Genomic DNA, 18,539 nt, shown 5'->3' with positions numbered 1-18,539 from the left:
TGATGTGAATTCACAGCAACAGATATCAGATGAGCCACCGACCTGGAATTGTGGATACGCTTTTGAGAACAGGGAATCCCGCTTTATTTACTGAAGCGTTTTTCTGCACCTGAGCGATTTTGGACGTAACTCACTATCTTGCTCCACAGCAGAAGCCGGGGTGCATCCCTTCCACACTCAACTCGTTTTCGCAGCATCTTTAACCCGGCTTCCACGGCGCCAACATGCTCAACAACATGGATTTAAGCTCCCAGGATTCGTTTTATTCTCAGTACGACAACTGTTGCGGTTCCTCCCCTGCGATTGAAACAGTTGGACCCGAAACGAGCCAGGACACCAGCACCGAGGCGCAGATGGGATCACCTGTTCAGTTCAGCGAAGGTGAGTGCATCGCGAAAATCGGCACGTGTTTGGGGCTTTAAAACTGTGGTCCTGAGGTCAAAATCACCGCGTTACCCGAAACACACTACAGTAGGGCCACGTACTGTACTGCACGGATTGCTTGAAACTAGCGGAATGCAAGATTGTAAAAAGAAGGCACCGCGGTGCATAATAACTGTTGGATCCCCTGCTTACATAACAAATGCAGAATTAGTATTCATCCAGTGTCCGTGTTCGGCTTCAGGTGATCGGTTGTCGTGTAATAACGCTGTTTTTAATTTTCTCATCGAAAGGTGCTGCCATTGAACCCCCGACTGAGGCGTCGAACTCGGATTTCTTTTTTGACCCGAGCGAGGGAACCAGCCCCACTTTCCCCTCTTCTCTTTCCTACTCCGGCAGCTTTTACGTGGAAACCACCCAGGGGGGCGCGTTCACCACCGAGACGTTGCTCAACATGATCACAGAAATCGTGGGGATTTCTACGTTGCCCATTTCGGAGATGCACCAGAGTCACCCGGAGAGCGCGAATCCGTCGCCTTCTCAGATGGACGATGGCCGGGGCTTCTCTGGCCCCGGGTTCCAGTCCACACCCCCAGCCTGCTCGACGGCCACCACGTCCCCAGCGCTGTACTCGCAAACGCAGATGTGCTCGGGCTACCCCAACCTGCAGACGAGCATGCCAGCGCAGGAGTCTTCCCTGGCACAAGCTGACTTTGGCGCCGCGTCTCCAGATTTAAACCAGAAGCCACCCGAGCCACACACAGAGGCAGCAGCCTTCCCCGTAACAGTGAAAAGCGAATTCGAGAGCAGCTGCTACGAGTGGAACTCATTCGGTAAAAATCACGCCTATATCTCAACAAATTACGGTTCGGAAATGTTCCCCATGGCGGGAGATGGCTCCCCTGATCAACAAGTGGATTCGAAAGATTTCCTAGATTCATTTTCTCCCGTCTGCACTACCTCAGAACTAATGAGCAAATTGGACACCGCAATCAAACAGGAACAGAGCTTCCTGGACGAGAGCCCACAGAATTTCCAGAGCCACCTGTTCGGCAGCTATCAAGCGCAGAACATGTGTGCCTCCAACAACGTGACCAATGCGTTGAAACCCAATTTATTTCCTAACATGGGGATCCAAACTTTAACCAGCCAGTGTGATCTAGCTTACACCTCAACTACACTCTCCAGTGCCATCGATTCACTTCTGTATCCGTCCCTGGTGCCAGACGCCTACCTGAGGAGCGGCATGCAGGTAGAAAAATCACCCCGTGCCAGGAAAAGCCCAGCCAACTCGGGCGCACCCGCCAAGGAAAAGCCTTTCTCCTGCCCGATGGAAAACTGCGAGAGGCGCTTTTCGAGGTCCGACGAGTTAAACCGGCACCTCCGCATTCACACCGGCCACAAACCTTTCCAGTGCCGCATCTGCCTGCGAAGCTTCAGCCGGAGCGACCACCTGACTACCCACACCCGGACCCACACGGGAGAGAAACCGTTTTCCTGCGATGTGTGCGGCCGCAGGTTCGCCCGGAGCGACGAGCGGAAAAGGCACGGCCGTGTGCACTTGAAACAGAAGGAGAAGATGGAACTGAAGCCTCAGATACTGACTGCTTGCTCTTTTTCTCTACCCGAAGGAATCTGAGCGCGCACATGCTAGATATAAATGGCCTATTCGTGCATGATATCAAATCTTTCCGTCTTGGAAGATTTAAAGTGCTTTGTAACACAGCTGAGTACTGTTTACAAATGTCAGAGCAATGTTTGCGGTGTACAAATCTGCCCACTTGAGTTGTCAGATCAGATTCTGGTGTAACTGTCAACGTCGACGGTAGAGAGAGAAGAAAGGAAGCGAGTGAAAAGGGCTGGCATTACGGTTAGAAGCGACCGAGCTGGAAAGTGAATAATATTATTTGACTGCAATCCGTGTGCTGCTCATTCCAAGGTCTAAAGTTTGTGGTTCGAAGCAAGCGAAGAAAATTTATTGCTTACAATACATGATTGACAGTATTACTAAAACATTTCGCTACGGTCCAGTGCTAAGACCTCAACACCCACAAAGACAAAATGAGTTGTTTTGCTGCTACACTCAGTGTCCTTATACAATTATTCATTGTAAGGAGAGAGAGAGAGAGAAAGAAAAAAAAGAGCTAAGAACTTAAATTCATCAACAGCCAGACTTGGAGACTTCAGCACTCGGAATCTGAACAGCTCCCACCTCAGTGCACATCGGATTGTACGAGAAGGGAAACAAGCATTGCACTTATAAATGACTTGCCGATTGAGTGTCATGTATGATTTGCTTTTTACGCTTTTAATCTAAAAAAAAAGTTATGAAACTGTTTAATAAAATTTGCATGTTTATATTTTATAGGGAGCTAAATATTATATGTTTTGAAAACCAAGGCATTGTGTCCCTGCTGTGAAAACATGTTTGAAACGCAGGGAGAGAACGAGAGACATTAAATTGTATATCTTGAATGTAAAATACCTCTTTGCCTCTAGTAAGAGGAGGTCATCTTTGTGCCAAGGTTTTAGAGAATCTGCTTTGCTGAATCAGTATATTGTTGAATGATAATTGTGCTGCATTTATATACATGCATATATAAATGATTTGTGGAATGCTACAGAATCAGTGGCAAATAAATATATTTGTAACAATCCTCTTAAATTGTATTTTTCTAATTGATTATGTATATTTCCAGAAACAATGTGTTTTTTGGGGAATTTTTTTAATAGCAATGATATGTATCTTTAAATTTACTCTCCATGTTCAGTATGTGCTTTTGGAAAGATACAGGGGTTTTGAGAGAATGAGGATGTTCACCATCAATGACATTATTGTCTTTATTGGTATATAGTTCATAGGCTCTAAAGACAAATTTTGGATTCAATTCAGGTGGTTAAAATATTGTTGGAAACTAAACAGTAGTAACTTTCAATGTGGAACAAATAAATATATGTAAATGAACTATAACATAAGAAAATAAAACAGAAGCACATAAATATACAGTAATAAGTGGTGCAGAATCTGAACCAACAGTTGCACAAGAGTGAAAAGATTCCTTAAATGTTCTAAAGGTTCAATTTGTGATTGGAAAGTATACTGTAGAAATCTGTCTGCAAGGTTTCATGTTGATAGATCTTTAAAGAGTCTGAAGCACAGAGCTAAACATTGTACTTGAGTAAATCAGTAGCACATATTGCTGCAACACAGTACTATAATGTATGGCAGTTGTTAATATATAATATTCTTGGTGTAGGACTGCTTGTTACACTGTATATATTTGTACAGAAGTGATGCTTATCTTTTTAAGATGAAAAAAATGTATTGACTCAAGGTTACAATGCAGCTTCACCAAAAATTAGAGTACTGTCATTAGAGATTGTAAAAATGAAATGTAACTTGGATTGCCTTAAGTTATATTAACTGTTAAACCATATATTTGTATATAAGTATCATTTTTTTGTACAGAGCAAATTTGAATGTTGTTATTTTTATTACAAATGTTTATGAATAAAACATTTGTTTTTATCACATGGTGTAAGTGATTTTCTTCCATAGCAACTACAAATGACTAAAAACATCAGCAAAAGGTGTGCAGTTCTGAAACTGAGGCTTTCTGTCATTGCTTGAACATGCCTATCATATTTTATGGAAATGCTGAAAAGGCAGGAAAATGATATAGACCATACAGGCAGTTGTACTGTACTTCAGCAGCTTGTTGGAACCTGTATCAAAAAGCACATTTTGTAATCCTAAAGCATGATGACTTTTTATTTTGATGAGTCAGGTGTTAGTGACAGTGTTCACGGACTTCAAAAAGTTAAATTAGATTTAGAAAGACTAACAACATGCCTAAACAAAGAATATAGGGCAGCAAACTCCACATAACATCAACTGCAGTGGATAAATGCACATATTTGTATCTGACTTCAAGATAAAGACATTTGATACAGTTTCTGTGGCTGTAAGGATTATTTACAGAAGATTACATATCACCTCTTTGGGTGAAGAAGCACCCAGTGCAGCCTGATACTGTATATGATGCTTCCTTTATTTTTTCAAGAAAAGGAGGAAAACTGTATAAGAAATTTGGAAAAGTCTACTGATTTTATTTCAGCAGAATCAATAGGTATTCTTTTTCTGCTGTGAAAATAGCAGTATCAGCACTCTGGAGTACAATTCTTATTGAATTCATGCAATATGCCAAGATTGAAGCTTATTACAAACGTTCTAACAGAGCCACCAATCATTTGGCGATGTTCCGATTTAAAATAATTGAATACAGTTCAAATATACTACTGGTAGTATGTTCAGGTGCAGCACACTTCAGTCCATTGATTTTTACACTGTACCTACTGTATGTTTTAGAATTGTATTAGCGTGATTGCTTTAAAACATTGCCAATGATGACAGACATTGTTTTATTAAAATATAAGATTTGTTCTTCATGTCTATGAGTGTCTAAGCTTGTTTCGTTCTGCTACAGTAGGTAGGCATTTACAATAAGAGCCTAGCATGCCTCACTTTTCATTAGCCTTCACTCACTGTGGCAGAAATATATCTTATTGACTGTTTTTGAGTGTAATAGTTTAGAAGCTATTTGGGACACTTCACAGTTGCTTTCAGAATAAGAACTGATTTAAAATGGGCTTTTTGTGTTTCTTTAATCATGTAGAAATTTGGTCAATACTACTAAGAATGCACGTTTATCTGAGCAAAGTGTTTTTAACAGCCCCGTGGAAAGAAAAGCAAAAAGACTAACCTTGTTTTTTGCAGTTTTCTCAGAGTATTCTTTCAGCGGTTGTGTTTTCAGGAGCATTTGTACCACTGTCAGACAGTTTGTAGTCCTGTTCTCCTGGATGCACTGATTCAGGAAAGATTCCATGCAAAAAAATAGATTAGCAGACACTGCTTTGACGGTGAGTTGGTTTGCTTAAAGACCGCTGGCACTTGGTGGGTTGCAGCTGAGCCTATGATTGTTAATTTTTTGGCTATCCTCATATGACCTCTTACCGCATTAATGGACCATGTTTAATTAAAGACAAGTAGGCCAATCACTTTATTATATCGATGGTATATAGGGATTGGTGTTTTTAGGAACAAATCATTTTACAGGGATTCTTTACAGAAACAACACAACCCTCACCAGGACATGTGGAATGAAAATGGATAGAGATGAGAAATGTCAGAGATAAAAATGAAATGAATTTACTGTAGGGCCAAAGGCTTTGAGAGATTTATTATCATCATAACCTCACACTCATATTTGGGAGTGTGGAACAAGCTGCACTAGCAAGCTTTTTATCCTGAAATTCTGGATTTATTGATAGAATGACTTGAAGAAAACATTTAGCTTCCACAATTCAATTAAAATAGATTTGCTGAATTGTCTCCTTTTGTCTGGAATTTTTTTCTTTCTGCTTTCCATATTCAATTTCTTGTGCTCTAATGAACATCATGGTTGGTATTGGCATGAAACCTTTGCCCACAGCATTAAGTACAGTAAATGGTATTCCAATCAGCAAGACCAATGCTTGCCCAGTACTTACTTATTATTCAGAAGATGTCATCTAATTCATTCATTCATTCATTCATTCACTCACTCATTCAGTGTAATCCAGTTACAACTGTAACCAGAGAGTCTTCAAAATTCACTCTTCACTTTTTGCCTTTGGATTTGACAGATCCTTGAGTAACAGTGATGAGATATAGGAAAAATATAGTATATTTCTCTCCCCTCCCCTACAGCCAGTGACACACAGGACAGGGGAGAAAGCAGTTGCCCCACAATGAATAGACAAAGCCCCAGCCAGCTGGAAGTGGTTGCAGCCACCACTGCTAACCTCTGCTGCCCCAGCTGCATGTAAGATGCCAGGCAAGAAGAGCAGCTGTTGGGCATTTCAGAGTTTGCGTGCACTGTAGACGAACCAGTAAAGATTTATTCCGTGCTGAAAAGAGAAGAAAAGAAACACAACGTTTAGCCCTTTACTTGTTCCTTTGCAGCCTACTGTACCCATGCTTGACACGGCTACTGTACCTATGTGACACACTGTAGATGTTTAGCTAAGACAGGACTTAAAAAGAACAAGTAAGAAGTTTATTCCATGCTGAAAAAAAGAAGAAAGAAAACAATGTTTCGGCCGTGGAGCCTTCTTCAGGTGTGACAAGTCCTTTCTCCTTCAGACAGGACTTGTCAGCACAGGAGTGTACAGAGTCTCAGATTAACTGACCACCTCATAAATATCTGCCCCATCCGCCACCTCGAGGGCAGCTGGAACTGGGTCTCACAGCCCCTGGCCAAGGAATGGATCACGCTTGCTGAACACACCAGTCAGACTGCTCAGGAACCCAAACGTAAGGAGAAGGTTCAAAAGGCCATGGGTGAATTCGTTTTCTGTACCTCTGTTAATGCCTGTGGCACCTCTGAATATACCTTCAGTCCATCTTACTTTCAGAAATCACTCAGGGGAACTTGTTGTTATTTTATTTTTGGATTCAGTTAACTGTACATCTGAGCTGCGCGCTGTCTACTTCTTCCCATGAGCTTCATTATAGCTCATTTAATGGTTGCATCTGGGAATAAAAATGTCTTTCTCTTTTATGTGTTATCAAGGACTAGCTCCATGGTTGTTCTTTTTATTCCCCATTGGTCGTGCATAAAATGTCATGTATTGGCAGTAATCTGTGCAGGCCTCGTTTCACATTCACTGAAGATAATTACCTAAACACCTTTCATTCACTTGAATATTAATGATACAAAATACTCTGATGGCCTAAGAGCGCATCATTTTCACTTCTTTTGCTCGAGTCTGAAAGGTGATGTTGTTTGTTAATACATTAATTATATGTCAGCAGTGTTGCTTGTGAGCGTGGATCCAAATATACACTTATATACACGAGGTGGTGGATGGGGCATTTTATTGTGTGTGATGTTGGTGTGACGATTGGATCTCCTTTTAAATCTGGACTATAGCACAACCCTCAGCTTTAATGTCCTGGAACAGATATAATCCAAATTTAACAGCAATGATAACTGAGGCGATAAAGGGGGGGGAAATAGATACATGCACCCCACCTTAACAACACCTTAACTAAACTCACCCTCAGTAGGAATTGAATTCCCTCGAAGGAATAAGTCTCCGCTGAACCCTGTTTCATCCAGGGTGAGGACATAGAGGGCGTACATTCCTACAAGTACTTAGGGGTACACCTGGATGATAAGCTGGAGTGGTCTGGTAACACTGACACCCTGTGCAAGAAAGGTCAGAGCCAACTCTATTTTCTTAGGAGACTCAGGTCCTTTGGTGTGTGTGGAACACTGCTACACATTTTTTATGAATCAGTGGTGGCGGCGGCCATCTTCTAGGCTGTTGTGTGCTGGGGCAGCAGCATCATGACAAAAGATGCAAATAGGCTCAATAAACTCATCAAGAAGGCTGGGACTGTGCTGGGGATGAGCCTTGACCCCATGGAGGTGGTGGCTGAGAGGAGAATGCTGACCAAGCTCACAGCCATCATGAACAACACCTCTCATCCGCTTCATGGGACTGTTACTGGGCAGCGGAGCACATTTAGCAACAGACTGCTCCAGCTACGGTGTTCAAGGGAACGTTTCCGCAGGTCTTTCCTCCCGGCAGCTGTCAGGGTGTATAACGCTGCCCTAGGCTAGGACTGTTAGCCCTTCATTTGCTCCTCTATGGACAGCATGTTGCACCATTGTACTTTTTGGACAATCAGTCTGTATAAACCTATGCACATTTTGCACATATTTTATTGTTTTTACAGTGACTATGATCAGCACATTTTGCACACACCTATGTATTTATTTATTTTTATTTATCTTGTTTGTCTTTTGTTTTATAACTATTCTGATGTCTGTTTTGCTTGTCTTGGGCTGGACTGCTGTAACACATCAATTTCCCTACGGGATTAATAAAGTATTATCTATCTATCTAGCCGAATTTCATCCTATTGTCAGATGCAAAAGGCAAAATGGCCCAAAGCAAAACCATACATGCAAGCCTTCAAATGAAAAGAATTCACAGGTTTGCATTGAAGTGCAGTGAAATGGCTTCTGAGAGATTATTCTGGGATGTTCTTGCTACTAATAGCTTTAATACTATTAAATAATAGCCAGCAGCTATATCACCCTGCAACTCACAACTAGCAGCCCACTGGAGCTAAGCAGGTGTGAGCCTGGTCAGTACCTGGATGGAGACCTCCTGGGAAAAACTAAGGTTGCTGCTGGAAGAGGTGTTAGTGGGGCCAGCAGGGGGTGCTCACCCTGCGGTCCATGTGGGTCCTAATGCCCCAGTATAGTGACGGGGACACTATACTGTAAACAGGTGCCGTCCTTCGGATGAGATGTAAAACCGAGGTCCTGACTCTCTGTGGTCATTAAAAATCCTAGGGTGTTTCTCGAGAAGAGTAGGGGTGTAACCCCGGCGTCCTGGACAAATTTCCCATTGGCCCTTACCAATCATGGCCTCCTAAAAATCCCCATCTATGAACTGGCTTCATCACCCTGCTCTCCTCCCCACTGATAGCTGATGTGTGGTGAGCGTTCTGGCGCACTATGGCTGCCGTCACATCATCCAGGTGGGGCTGCACATGGGTGGTGGTGGAGGGGAGTCCCAATTACCTGTAAAGCGCTTTGAGTGGAGTGTCCAGAAAAGCGCTATATAAGTGTAAGCAATTATTATTATTATTATAATACTGTCTTTGCGATAAGTCAGTAATATGAAATATCATTCTATTGATAATAGTGTTTTAAAATAGAACTAATCCTGATACACTGTCTGAGCAGTTTGTTGAAGGTTGCCTGTGTATTAGATGAAGACAACAGACAGCTGACACAGGACACCTTTCCTGAAGAATTCCATTTGGACACCCCCAGCTACAAGGCTGGCTATTCTGGTCTGGATTCCCTCGTGCAAAGAAGGATTATCGATCCTATCAGTCCTGTTACATGTGATGTTCGTTTCATTCCTTTGTTCCTATTGGCCAGTTGTTGAGATGTTCTGAGTTCTCTTGATGATATGTTCGACTGTGTAATACAGACCTGGGATGTAAATCTTTCACCTCATTCCTACGCCTCAATTGAGCCGGGTGTTTTATTGCAAGAATAATTGTGGCTTTTAAAAAGCAAAGATTTCTGTTGGCCATCAGGTTAGATTCAGGAACTATTAAATGAACTGCGCCAGGTTTTCCCAATCTGCAGTTCAAACAGATGAAGCATGTACGAGACAGAAGGACACGGCACCAGTCTTGTGGAAAGGATTTGGATTCTATTACTGGACATCTCGCTGGATTGCGTTCTGCTGCAATCTGTTGTTCGTGGCAGCAAACGACATTTGCGGTGTGTAGGAAGCACGTATGTGATGCAACACATTGGCAGTACATTCTTAATGCCCACACACATGCGTAAAGAGAGCCTGCGTCTTTTTCTGACAAAGCGCTTATTGACTGTGCGCAGCTGCATATACAGTACCATGCAGTAGCATTTTAGTCCCTCCTGTGACCCACAGTCCCCGTGACAAAACAGAACGTAACCCTTCCCCATCCACTGACATGATGCTGGGCAAGAAGGATGCATTACTTGGAAATCTCTTGCTCTAAGTTAATGTGTTTTGTCCACTGTTGCATAAGTCTAGCAACCAAACACCAAGGCCTTCCTCTACTTGCCTAAAATGATATGCAGCCGGGTGCTCTTTGTTAAACATTTGATTATGGATTTTGAAACGAAGAATTGCAGAACTGTGACACTGCTGTCCGAACCATTTCCAAATGGATGCACGGTAACCACGTCTGTCAATTTATAAAACGATTAGTGCCTATGTAGTAAATCTAACTATAACCATCATTTCCACCGTAGTATCAAAAGTCTCATTTCTGTACTCCAAATTCTGGGGGATCTCCACCTCTAGATAGAATAAATGACCGCCACTGAACATCAATAAGCAAGAGTGCAATGCTGAAATCAAAACTTTGCTGGAAGTTAAAAACTTTGGAGTACCTTGTGACCCTGTGTTGTTATGTCTAGCACATGTTAGGAATATTATTAGGGTACCTTTCTCCCACCTGCTTAACATTGCTCTCTTATGCCTCTTGCTCTGCCTATCTGATACATGCCTAGCTCTCTTGTCAAATGAGCTCTGCATCAGCACATACAGTAACTCCCATCATCCACAAAAGGCAGTATTGCAACTGTACTCATTATTATTATTATTAACTTTGTAGATCTATGCAAGAAGCTCAACCGACAGAATCTTCAGGCATGGCAGGGAAACTGAAGAACAGCTTCAAAGCTTGGTTTATGGATGGTTTATTTATTGATATACAGCAGCACTTGGAACAGCTTTGAGTTTGACTGTCCACCTCACCCAGCACTGTTCTAGTACAACATTTTCTAGTGGAAACATGATAAATATCTGTTCTTTAGGTCTGAAAGTCATTTATGCAGGAATTCAATTTAAAGGGTTTTGCCAAATCTCAGCTAATTCTAAACCTCTGATTCTGCCTATAATATAACAAGGTCTTGATTGGGTTGGTTTACCTGAATAATTAATAAATAATAATTTAAAGCTCAATAACAACATTTGTAAACAGTCTGCAATATCTGTTTCTTCACGGTCTTCCATGTTCCTATCTTTAGACTGAGAAGAAGTACTTGGCAGAAGGAGCATGTGTGATCATCAGCTTACAGGAGGTGTAGTTATTAACACCATGGAAATTAAAGAATACCACTGAACATGCTCATTAAACAATGAACATCCAGGGAAATGTTGTATTGAAGCAATGTTCTGCTTCAGAACTTTGAGTTGTTTATTAAAACAACTCCTACAATGTGTGCAAAGATGCACTCTTTCCAAATAAAACACTTAAATACTGAACGGTCTCGTTTGTAACCTTTTTTATGTTCTCAAAGTTCTCTCGAATTCTAACAAATGCACAATGCCTTGGTAAACTCTCATGAAGAATGTGTACAATTCAGTCACCAAATGTTAAACAACATATTGCTTGTCTCTAATGCAATATCTCGGACTGCAGTGGAGAGGGTCAGCAGTTTTAAGTTCCTGGGAGTTAACATCTCAGAGGACTTAACCTGGTCTCACCACACCAACACCGTGGTCAAAACAACACGGCAGCGCCTATTCTTTCTTCGTAGGCTAAAGACGTTTGGCATGCCATCACATATCCAGGCTTCTACAGGTGCACTACTGAGAGCATCCTGACTGGCTGCATCACTGCCTCATATGGGAACTGCTCCGCCTGAGATTGCAAAGTACTGCAGAGGGTGGTGAAGCCAGCACTGCACATCACCGGCTGTGAGCTACCAAACATCCAGGATATCTACTCAGCTAGATGTCTTAAGAAGGCCAGGTCCATTCTCAAGGACCCCAGTCATCCCAGTCACAAACTGTTCTCTCCTACCGTCCGGTAAAATCAAAGTATTCAGTCAAAGACCCACAGATTATGGAACAGCTTCTACCTCCAGGCAATAAGACTGCTAAACAGCCAAGCTGCAGTCACCTTCTGCAAACACCCTAATGGTCTTTGTTAAATGGTCAGGTTACATGGACACACCGTTTTCATTGTATTTGGCACACTGCATATTGCATTTTTTGGACATAATGTATTGCATACACCCTGGATATGTAGCAGTTCTACTTATATTTAGTTTTTTTAATTACATTTTTATTGCACTATTATTATGCAACTTTATTCTGTAACTTTTAATTGTGTGATTTTATTTTTATTTCCCCCTGGTGAGCTCTCAGAAAAGACATTTCATTGCCAGCAATATAGTGCTGCACGCTGTATTGTTGTGCATTTCATAAATAAACTTTGATTGATTGATTGAATCAGTTAAGAAAAAGAGCTATCAGACACGTTCCTGGCTTAAAGGAACGTCCCACTCTTACAGTCAAAAAGGACTGAATCTTTTTAGTCTTGGGCAAAGAAAACTGTAAGTATTAAAATTCCTCAAAGGCGTTGACGCTGACAGTTTGACACTCAAACAATGAACCTCAGCTGACTCAACAGCAAAATGCGAACGATAAGTGGAAACTACGTGGAAGTGCTTTTAAAATTGTGAACAAAAGACACTTTTTTTTTTACTCAAAGGCTTATGGGAGAATGCAACACACACTAATGCAAATGCTCCTGCTGCTGAAGACGAAACCCCGACTTCCATCAAGAAACGTCTGGATCAGCCAGCTACTAGCAACGAAACGTTAGATGACCAGAAGTGACCCCTCTCGTTTGCAACAATTCAGATGTTCTCACGTTGGTCTGCATTCTTGTTTATCTGGGTAACAGTAAATAGAAGTAGCTGTTCTTCTACCGTCCTCATGCTTCGTTCGGCTGACTCCTTTACGTTGTCCGTGGCTTTACGCGGCGGCGTCTGGTTTCAGCTGTCAGTGTGCTGGAGCGATTGCTGGTGTTGCTGCCGGCTGTTTCCTGCTGAGACACTCAAAACGGGGGTGAGGACAGGAGCTTTTGCACAAGGCGTTTCAGTCAGTGTCTCTGTAGCCAACGGTATCTGAAATTTACACGTACTGTACTAGGACAAAAACAGCTCTTGGTGTCCGATGGAGATAAACCCAGTGAAGTGGGTCTATACTGCTAATTTTAAAAAGAACTCACTTTCAGTCTCATTTTAAAGGGAACCCATGCAATAATAGTACCTATTCCAGTATTAATGATTTAATAATAATACTTTTTTTTTCCTGCAAATACATTGCAATATTTGCCCATAATTTACATGAAGATAATGGAACTACGCCTTCAGACGAAGCCATCCTGTTATCCAACGCTGGAAACTTGTTTTTGTGTTTATTTTTAATTCAAAGTTGTACAGTCGGTTTTTTTTTTACCTCGGTCGTTTGTGAAAATTCTTTGGCTATCCCGTTATATAAGTATAATAATCCAATATCACAGTATAATACACAGTATTTTAAAACTAGATTGTATAGTGCTTAAAATCTACGCTTGATAGAGAGGCAGCTTTTACTAGTTTATTACTACGGCATATTACGCAAATTAAGCAATAATACAGATAGTGGGTTGTTTGTAAGGCACACATCTTACGTGAGAGCCAACTAGTTTCAGGCGGATATTAAAATTACTATCTACCACGGTGTTTTTATTTTCGTATGACTGTTCAACAAAGCTCTGAAAGGCAGGATTAGTTTCTGTTATAACTGTAAAACAGTGTGTTAACACATTCCTGTAGATTCGTGGTCAGAAATTTAATTGAAGTCAGGATCTGGTTCCGGATTATACCTGGTTCTGCAACACTGAAGTTCGAAATAACGCTTAATGGAACACACATTAAAAAAAAATATTTGAAACTATGACTTTTAATAGTAATGTTTATTTTTGCATAACACCCTAAAGTGATTCTCCAAAGAATACAATAATATAAAACGAATAAAAACTGGAAAAAATACAAGCGACACAAATTCCAAAGAAATTAGTTTTGCAAGTGTTAACAAGTGTGACAATGTCATACAGTACATTCTGGGGATTAAGGAAAGGTCCTATACTGACAGGCTGAAGGATCTGAAAAAAAGCAGACCTACTGTAATACAAGCATTCAAAATCCCCCAAAGCTTTAACGCAGTCAGCCCAGAAAACTTCTGCCTAATGAACAGTGAAACCCAAAATAGAAGGGCGCAAGTTGAAACTGCTGTATGTAGAAGTGCGTTTGAAACCGAGCACATGTGACACACTTCTTTACCCAAAAGGTGGTGGGAGTGTGGAACATGCGACCTAGCCACATTGCTGATGCCCTGGTGCCTTTCAAGAAGTGGCTCGATGAAATCGTTGTACCCATTAATCAGACTCTACCCGATGACCACAAAACAGGCTCGATGGGCCGCATGGCCTCCTCGCGATTGCGATCTTTCTTGTGTTCTCAACATCCCTGCTCATTTTCACGTGCGAGGATATCCACTGGTGTTTGCAAGGGGTCAGGGGGTCACGCAGCAGCAGTATTTACAAAGCAGGCAGCACGACGTTGTCACCTCTCATTCATATTCATAAAAACACAAAAAAGGCTGCAAACAAGACGAGGTCATCCAGCTCCCCCAGCTGTCTAGTAGTTCGGAGTTAATTTATGTGAGGATCTCCTCCAGCTGTTTGTTGATGGAAACCGGGTTACCAGCTTCAACCACATGACCTGGTAGCTTGTTCTAGACTCTCACAGCCCATTAATATTCATCCCGATGCATCCACACTGCTGAATATCCTAATCACTTCTCGGTACTTCTACAGCTCTGTGTTGGACTTTGTGACTAATGCTAGTTTCGGGTGCAAGCTGGGTGTGGCAGGTAGGCTGATTAAAAATAGAGTGGGTCGGATTTATTCATTAGGTCAGAGAGCAAAGTACTATTAGGAAGGGAGAGGATGGAGTGTGCATAATGAGCTGTGTAGCTACAGTACATTATGTTGAAGTATTTGTTTCAATTTAATGTACATTGAATATTACGTTCTGGTAATGATACCGGTGAAGTAAATGTAATTGAATCACACATGCTTTTCTTGTCGAAATGAAAGGGTATGTAAGTGACATGTGCCCCTCTCGGTTAAGAATGTTTTTTTTTTCATGGCCGTTGCCTTTTGTGTAAGCCTTGATTAATAGTATGCCCCCGGATTGCATGAACGGGAACAGCAGACGGAACTTCTGTTAGATGAGAAGCCTCAGCTGGGTTTTCTAATCAAGGTGCATAATTAGACAGCTACAATAACAATCAAGCCCCAATAGATTAAGTCTTTGAATCATGCATTGGCCAACAGACTAATGTCTGATCTTGAAGAACGGTGTAGGTGGTTTAGAGAATGCAGCTGATTATACACCGAAAAAGAATGAACAGCCTTGCAAGTAAAAAAAAAAGAATCTTATGCAGAAAATAATGCATCCCTCTCCCTCTGTTATTCTGAGGGCAATAGATTTGTTCCCTGTGTTTTACAGGCACAGAAACTGTGAACTGAACTATAGGGTGAGACTGAGCAACAGAAAGAATGGAAGAGATTGCAGTTCATCACAAATTCCCTTATAGACAGTCCTTGCAGTAACTATGAGAACCATCCATCCATCCTTTATTCAATACAGTGTTGCAGGGGACCCAGAGCCTACCTAGGCAAGCAACAGGTGCAAAGCAGGATACACCCTGGACAGGACACCAGTCCATGGCAGGACACACACAGATGCCAACATGCACACACTCACACCAGTGCCGATTTTCCCAGAAACCATTTAATCTAGCAATTTGGACTCTGGGAGGAAACTGGAGCACCTGGTGGAAACCCAGGGAGAACATACAAACTTCACACACATAGGACCCCAAGAATTAAACCCAGAACCCCAGCACTGCGGGGCTATAATGCTCACCACTGCTCCACTCTGCCACCCGAATGAGGGAACTACGTGCAATAACATTAGAGGAAAATCGTCTAATTGTCTATCGGCATAGACTAAAATACACCCCAGAGAACACACCTGCCGAAAGTCCCAAAGTGAGAGTGTGAGAAAACTCACTGAACAGCCGCCCTTCCTTCCTGCAACTCTCCACAGCACAGGAGATGTGAACAGCAATTACGGGGTCTCACTCACCATAGGAGTGAGTTTTAGGTGGTCACAGCAGGTAAAGAGAAACTTTGACTCGTAAACTGATTTACCAATACATTCAGGCACAGAGCAATGTACTGATGCCTCCTGGTACTAGTCAGAATTCTTGCTGATGCTGCAAGCATCTGTTGATACTATTCGATTGGTGCCCAGTAAATACAGCACTGCAGTATTCAAGATGGGATGTCAGGAGGACAGTGCTTTAAATGTTCGACAGAGAAACATGGCTGCTCCTTTACAAAGTTTGAAGTGGTGGTAAAGGCAATTTTTGAGATAGCTGAGTTGTGTGTACCCAAAGGGAGCCTCCTGTCCAAGAGACTTCGCTCATTTCTCATTGTAGAATATACAGCAGCTACATTCAATAATTTCCAAAACAGTACATGCCCTCATTTAATGTGCATGCTGAGCCCCGCTGTATATACTGTACAGACCCTGCCAATCTGAGTCTGAACTGTGTACAACTAGGCTCATTTGATCGCGTTAAAGCGCCATAATCCAGTAAGAACCCAGACAATACTGAATGTTCCCGTGGCAGAGGAGCAGGTGTTTTACAGAGATTTGCAATATTCTCTTGCTGTTTTTGGGAGGTGAGGCTGTATTGCTATGTGAGGTTAAAATGTTCCCAAGGACCTTGATCATAACCAGGCAAGGGCAGAACTGCACACATGACATACTGTACATGTATGTCAGTGTCCAACTGTGAAGGATAGTCCTGCCCCAGCGTCCATTGGCTGGGGTATCCAGTGAAGCCTGCTGAGCATCTGAAGCCTTGCAGTATTGTTAACGATCTGACACTCACCCTGCTGTGGGCCCTGAAGGGAAGCATCTCTTTGCACTCATTTCACATATTTTAAATGCAGATTGTGCATAAAGTATTCATTTCCTCGCAGTGACAAAAATAAAATGGCCCACTGTTGGCCAGACCAGACAAAAATAGATCTGAAGGGCCTCTTACGGAAACATGCATGTAGTGGTAGCATTTCCCAGTCCAGTACATCTGTTATTGAGTCAAGCCTTTTCTTTTAACAAAGTCGCTAAAATAAAAGGTGCTTCCCCTTAGGATTAGTATCGCAGTGGTGAAGAGTCGTGAAACAGCGCAACGCAATGTACCTTGTTCAGTGCACTCCAACGCCAGCAATGCAGGTTGGTTTGTGAGCTGTCAAAAGGTCATGTGCGTGATTTCATGCAGAAAAAAGCTTATGAGCGAAACAGAAATCCGCTGGCTTATGGAGCACTACTCATAGAGTCACAGTTAGTTGAATAATGAGTGGAAGACAAAGGATTTTGGAAAAATCAAATCTCTAGGTACAGTGTGTCCTACTACAGATCGTTCCCTCTGACGCAGCTGAGCAGGGGGGCATCACAGTACTTTACGGAATAGATTTCTGACAGAAACCACTGTAGGTGTCTGTCCTGAAAAGGCAGTAGACATTTCACAGATCTACTGAAGTCCTAAAGGTTTCCTGTAGTTCTGCAACACATATTGTTGAGCATCAATTAGTTAAGGAGAATTAGGTAAGCAGATCTAAATGTTTTTTTTTGGACTACAGTTGTTTGAACTGTAGTCGAAAAAAAACATTTGTCAAGAATGCATGGTTACAGAAACAAGGAGTGGGCATTTAAGTTTAAGGAAAAAAGACTTTATATGTTTGTTTATATGTTGATATTTTAGATCATTGTTATTATTAAAAGAAAAGATGACAATATAGAATGACATAACATAAAATGCAAAGTTTAATTGCCTGAAACTTTTTGCAAACAGGAAAATGTTTTGTAATCAGCTGAAATGACATCAGTATTAACTAAACCTTAAGCAAAATTCAGATTTCCTTGGGGTTTTTACCTAATAAAAATGTCCCAATTGAACAAACATTCAATCCCTGCGTAAATTTTCCTGTGCCAAATGTTTTTGACATAAACAGCATTACTACCCATTCAATATTTTTTCATACACTTTAAAAACATCTTAGAACTTTCATAATTTATGTGTCACTATTGAGACAGTTAGACCATTGTTATTCCTCATTCTGGTTGCTAAAACAGATGCTCAAAGAGGCAAATTCTCTCATTTATTTGTCCCGCAGAAGAAGTTGATGTGCTGTACTTTCAGACAACCCTGGAGCTACCTGACTATCAATTACCCGACCCAGAGACAAAATCATTGTGTGGATGAATATAGGGAATACGGTGTCACTGCCCATTAAAACAAAATGAATAGTAGAATCCCAAACACTGACTCCACCAGCTGACAACAACCATATCCCCAGTAATGGACTGGCTGAGATGGATGCATTGTAATTTGAGGATTGATCATAGGATGTTGGGTTAACCATTAATTCAGCCATTGGCACACTGTACATGCCAGCAGGACAGCGGTAGGTACATGGTTTGTTAAAAGTGATGGATTACAGGACACCCTGTGATACCAGGTTGTCTAGACCCTCCTACTATAGTATTGCAGAGTTGACTCCTATGGCGGCATTCGTCCCTTTAACTGACTTTCACAAATGCCAAATCCCACCT

The 18,539-nt window shown here is 41.7% G+C and overlaps 1 protein-coding gene across 1 annotated transcript; it reads left to right on the top strand.

Annotated features, from left to right (window-relative positions):
- Positions 1–224: 224 nt before the first annotated feature.
- LOC148841665 (uncharacterized) lies at positions 225–3,908 on the top strand. Its single transcript, XM_088909291.1, has 2 exons — positions 225–381; positions 675–3,908. The coding sequence occupies exons 1-2, from the start codon at positions 225–227 to the stop codon at positions 2,018–2,020; spliced, it is 1,503 nt and encodes a 500-aa protein (XP_088765417.1). The 3' UTR covers positions 2,021–3,908.
- Positions 3,909–18,539: the final 14,631 nt, after the last annotated feature.

Source organism: Atractosteus spatula, chromosome 1, assembly GCF_055471065.1.
Source record: "Atractosteus spatula isolate fAtrSpa1 chromosome 1, fAtrSpa1.hap1, whole genome shotgun sequence".
Taxonomy (NCBI): Eukaryota; Metazoa; Chordata; class Actinopteri; order Semionotiformes; family Lepisosteidae; genus Atractosteus; species Atractosteus spatula.
Note: the sequence above shows the minus strand (reverse complement) of the source record. Positions and strands in the feature narration are given on the sequence as shown.

Coding starts and splice junctions, on each gene's coding strand:
- LOC148841665 (XM_088909291.1), top strand. CDS start 225: ATGCTCAACAACATGGATTTAAGCTCCCAGGATTCGTTTTATTCTCAG. Junction 382..674: donor ACCTGTTCAGTTCAGCGAAG/GTGAGTGCATCG, acceptor TCTCATCGAAAG/GTGCTGCCATTGAACCCCCG.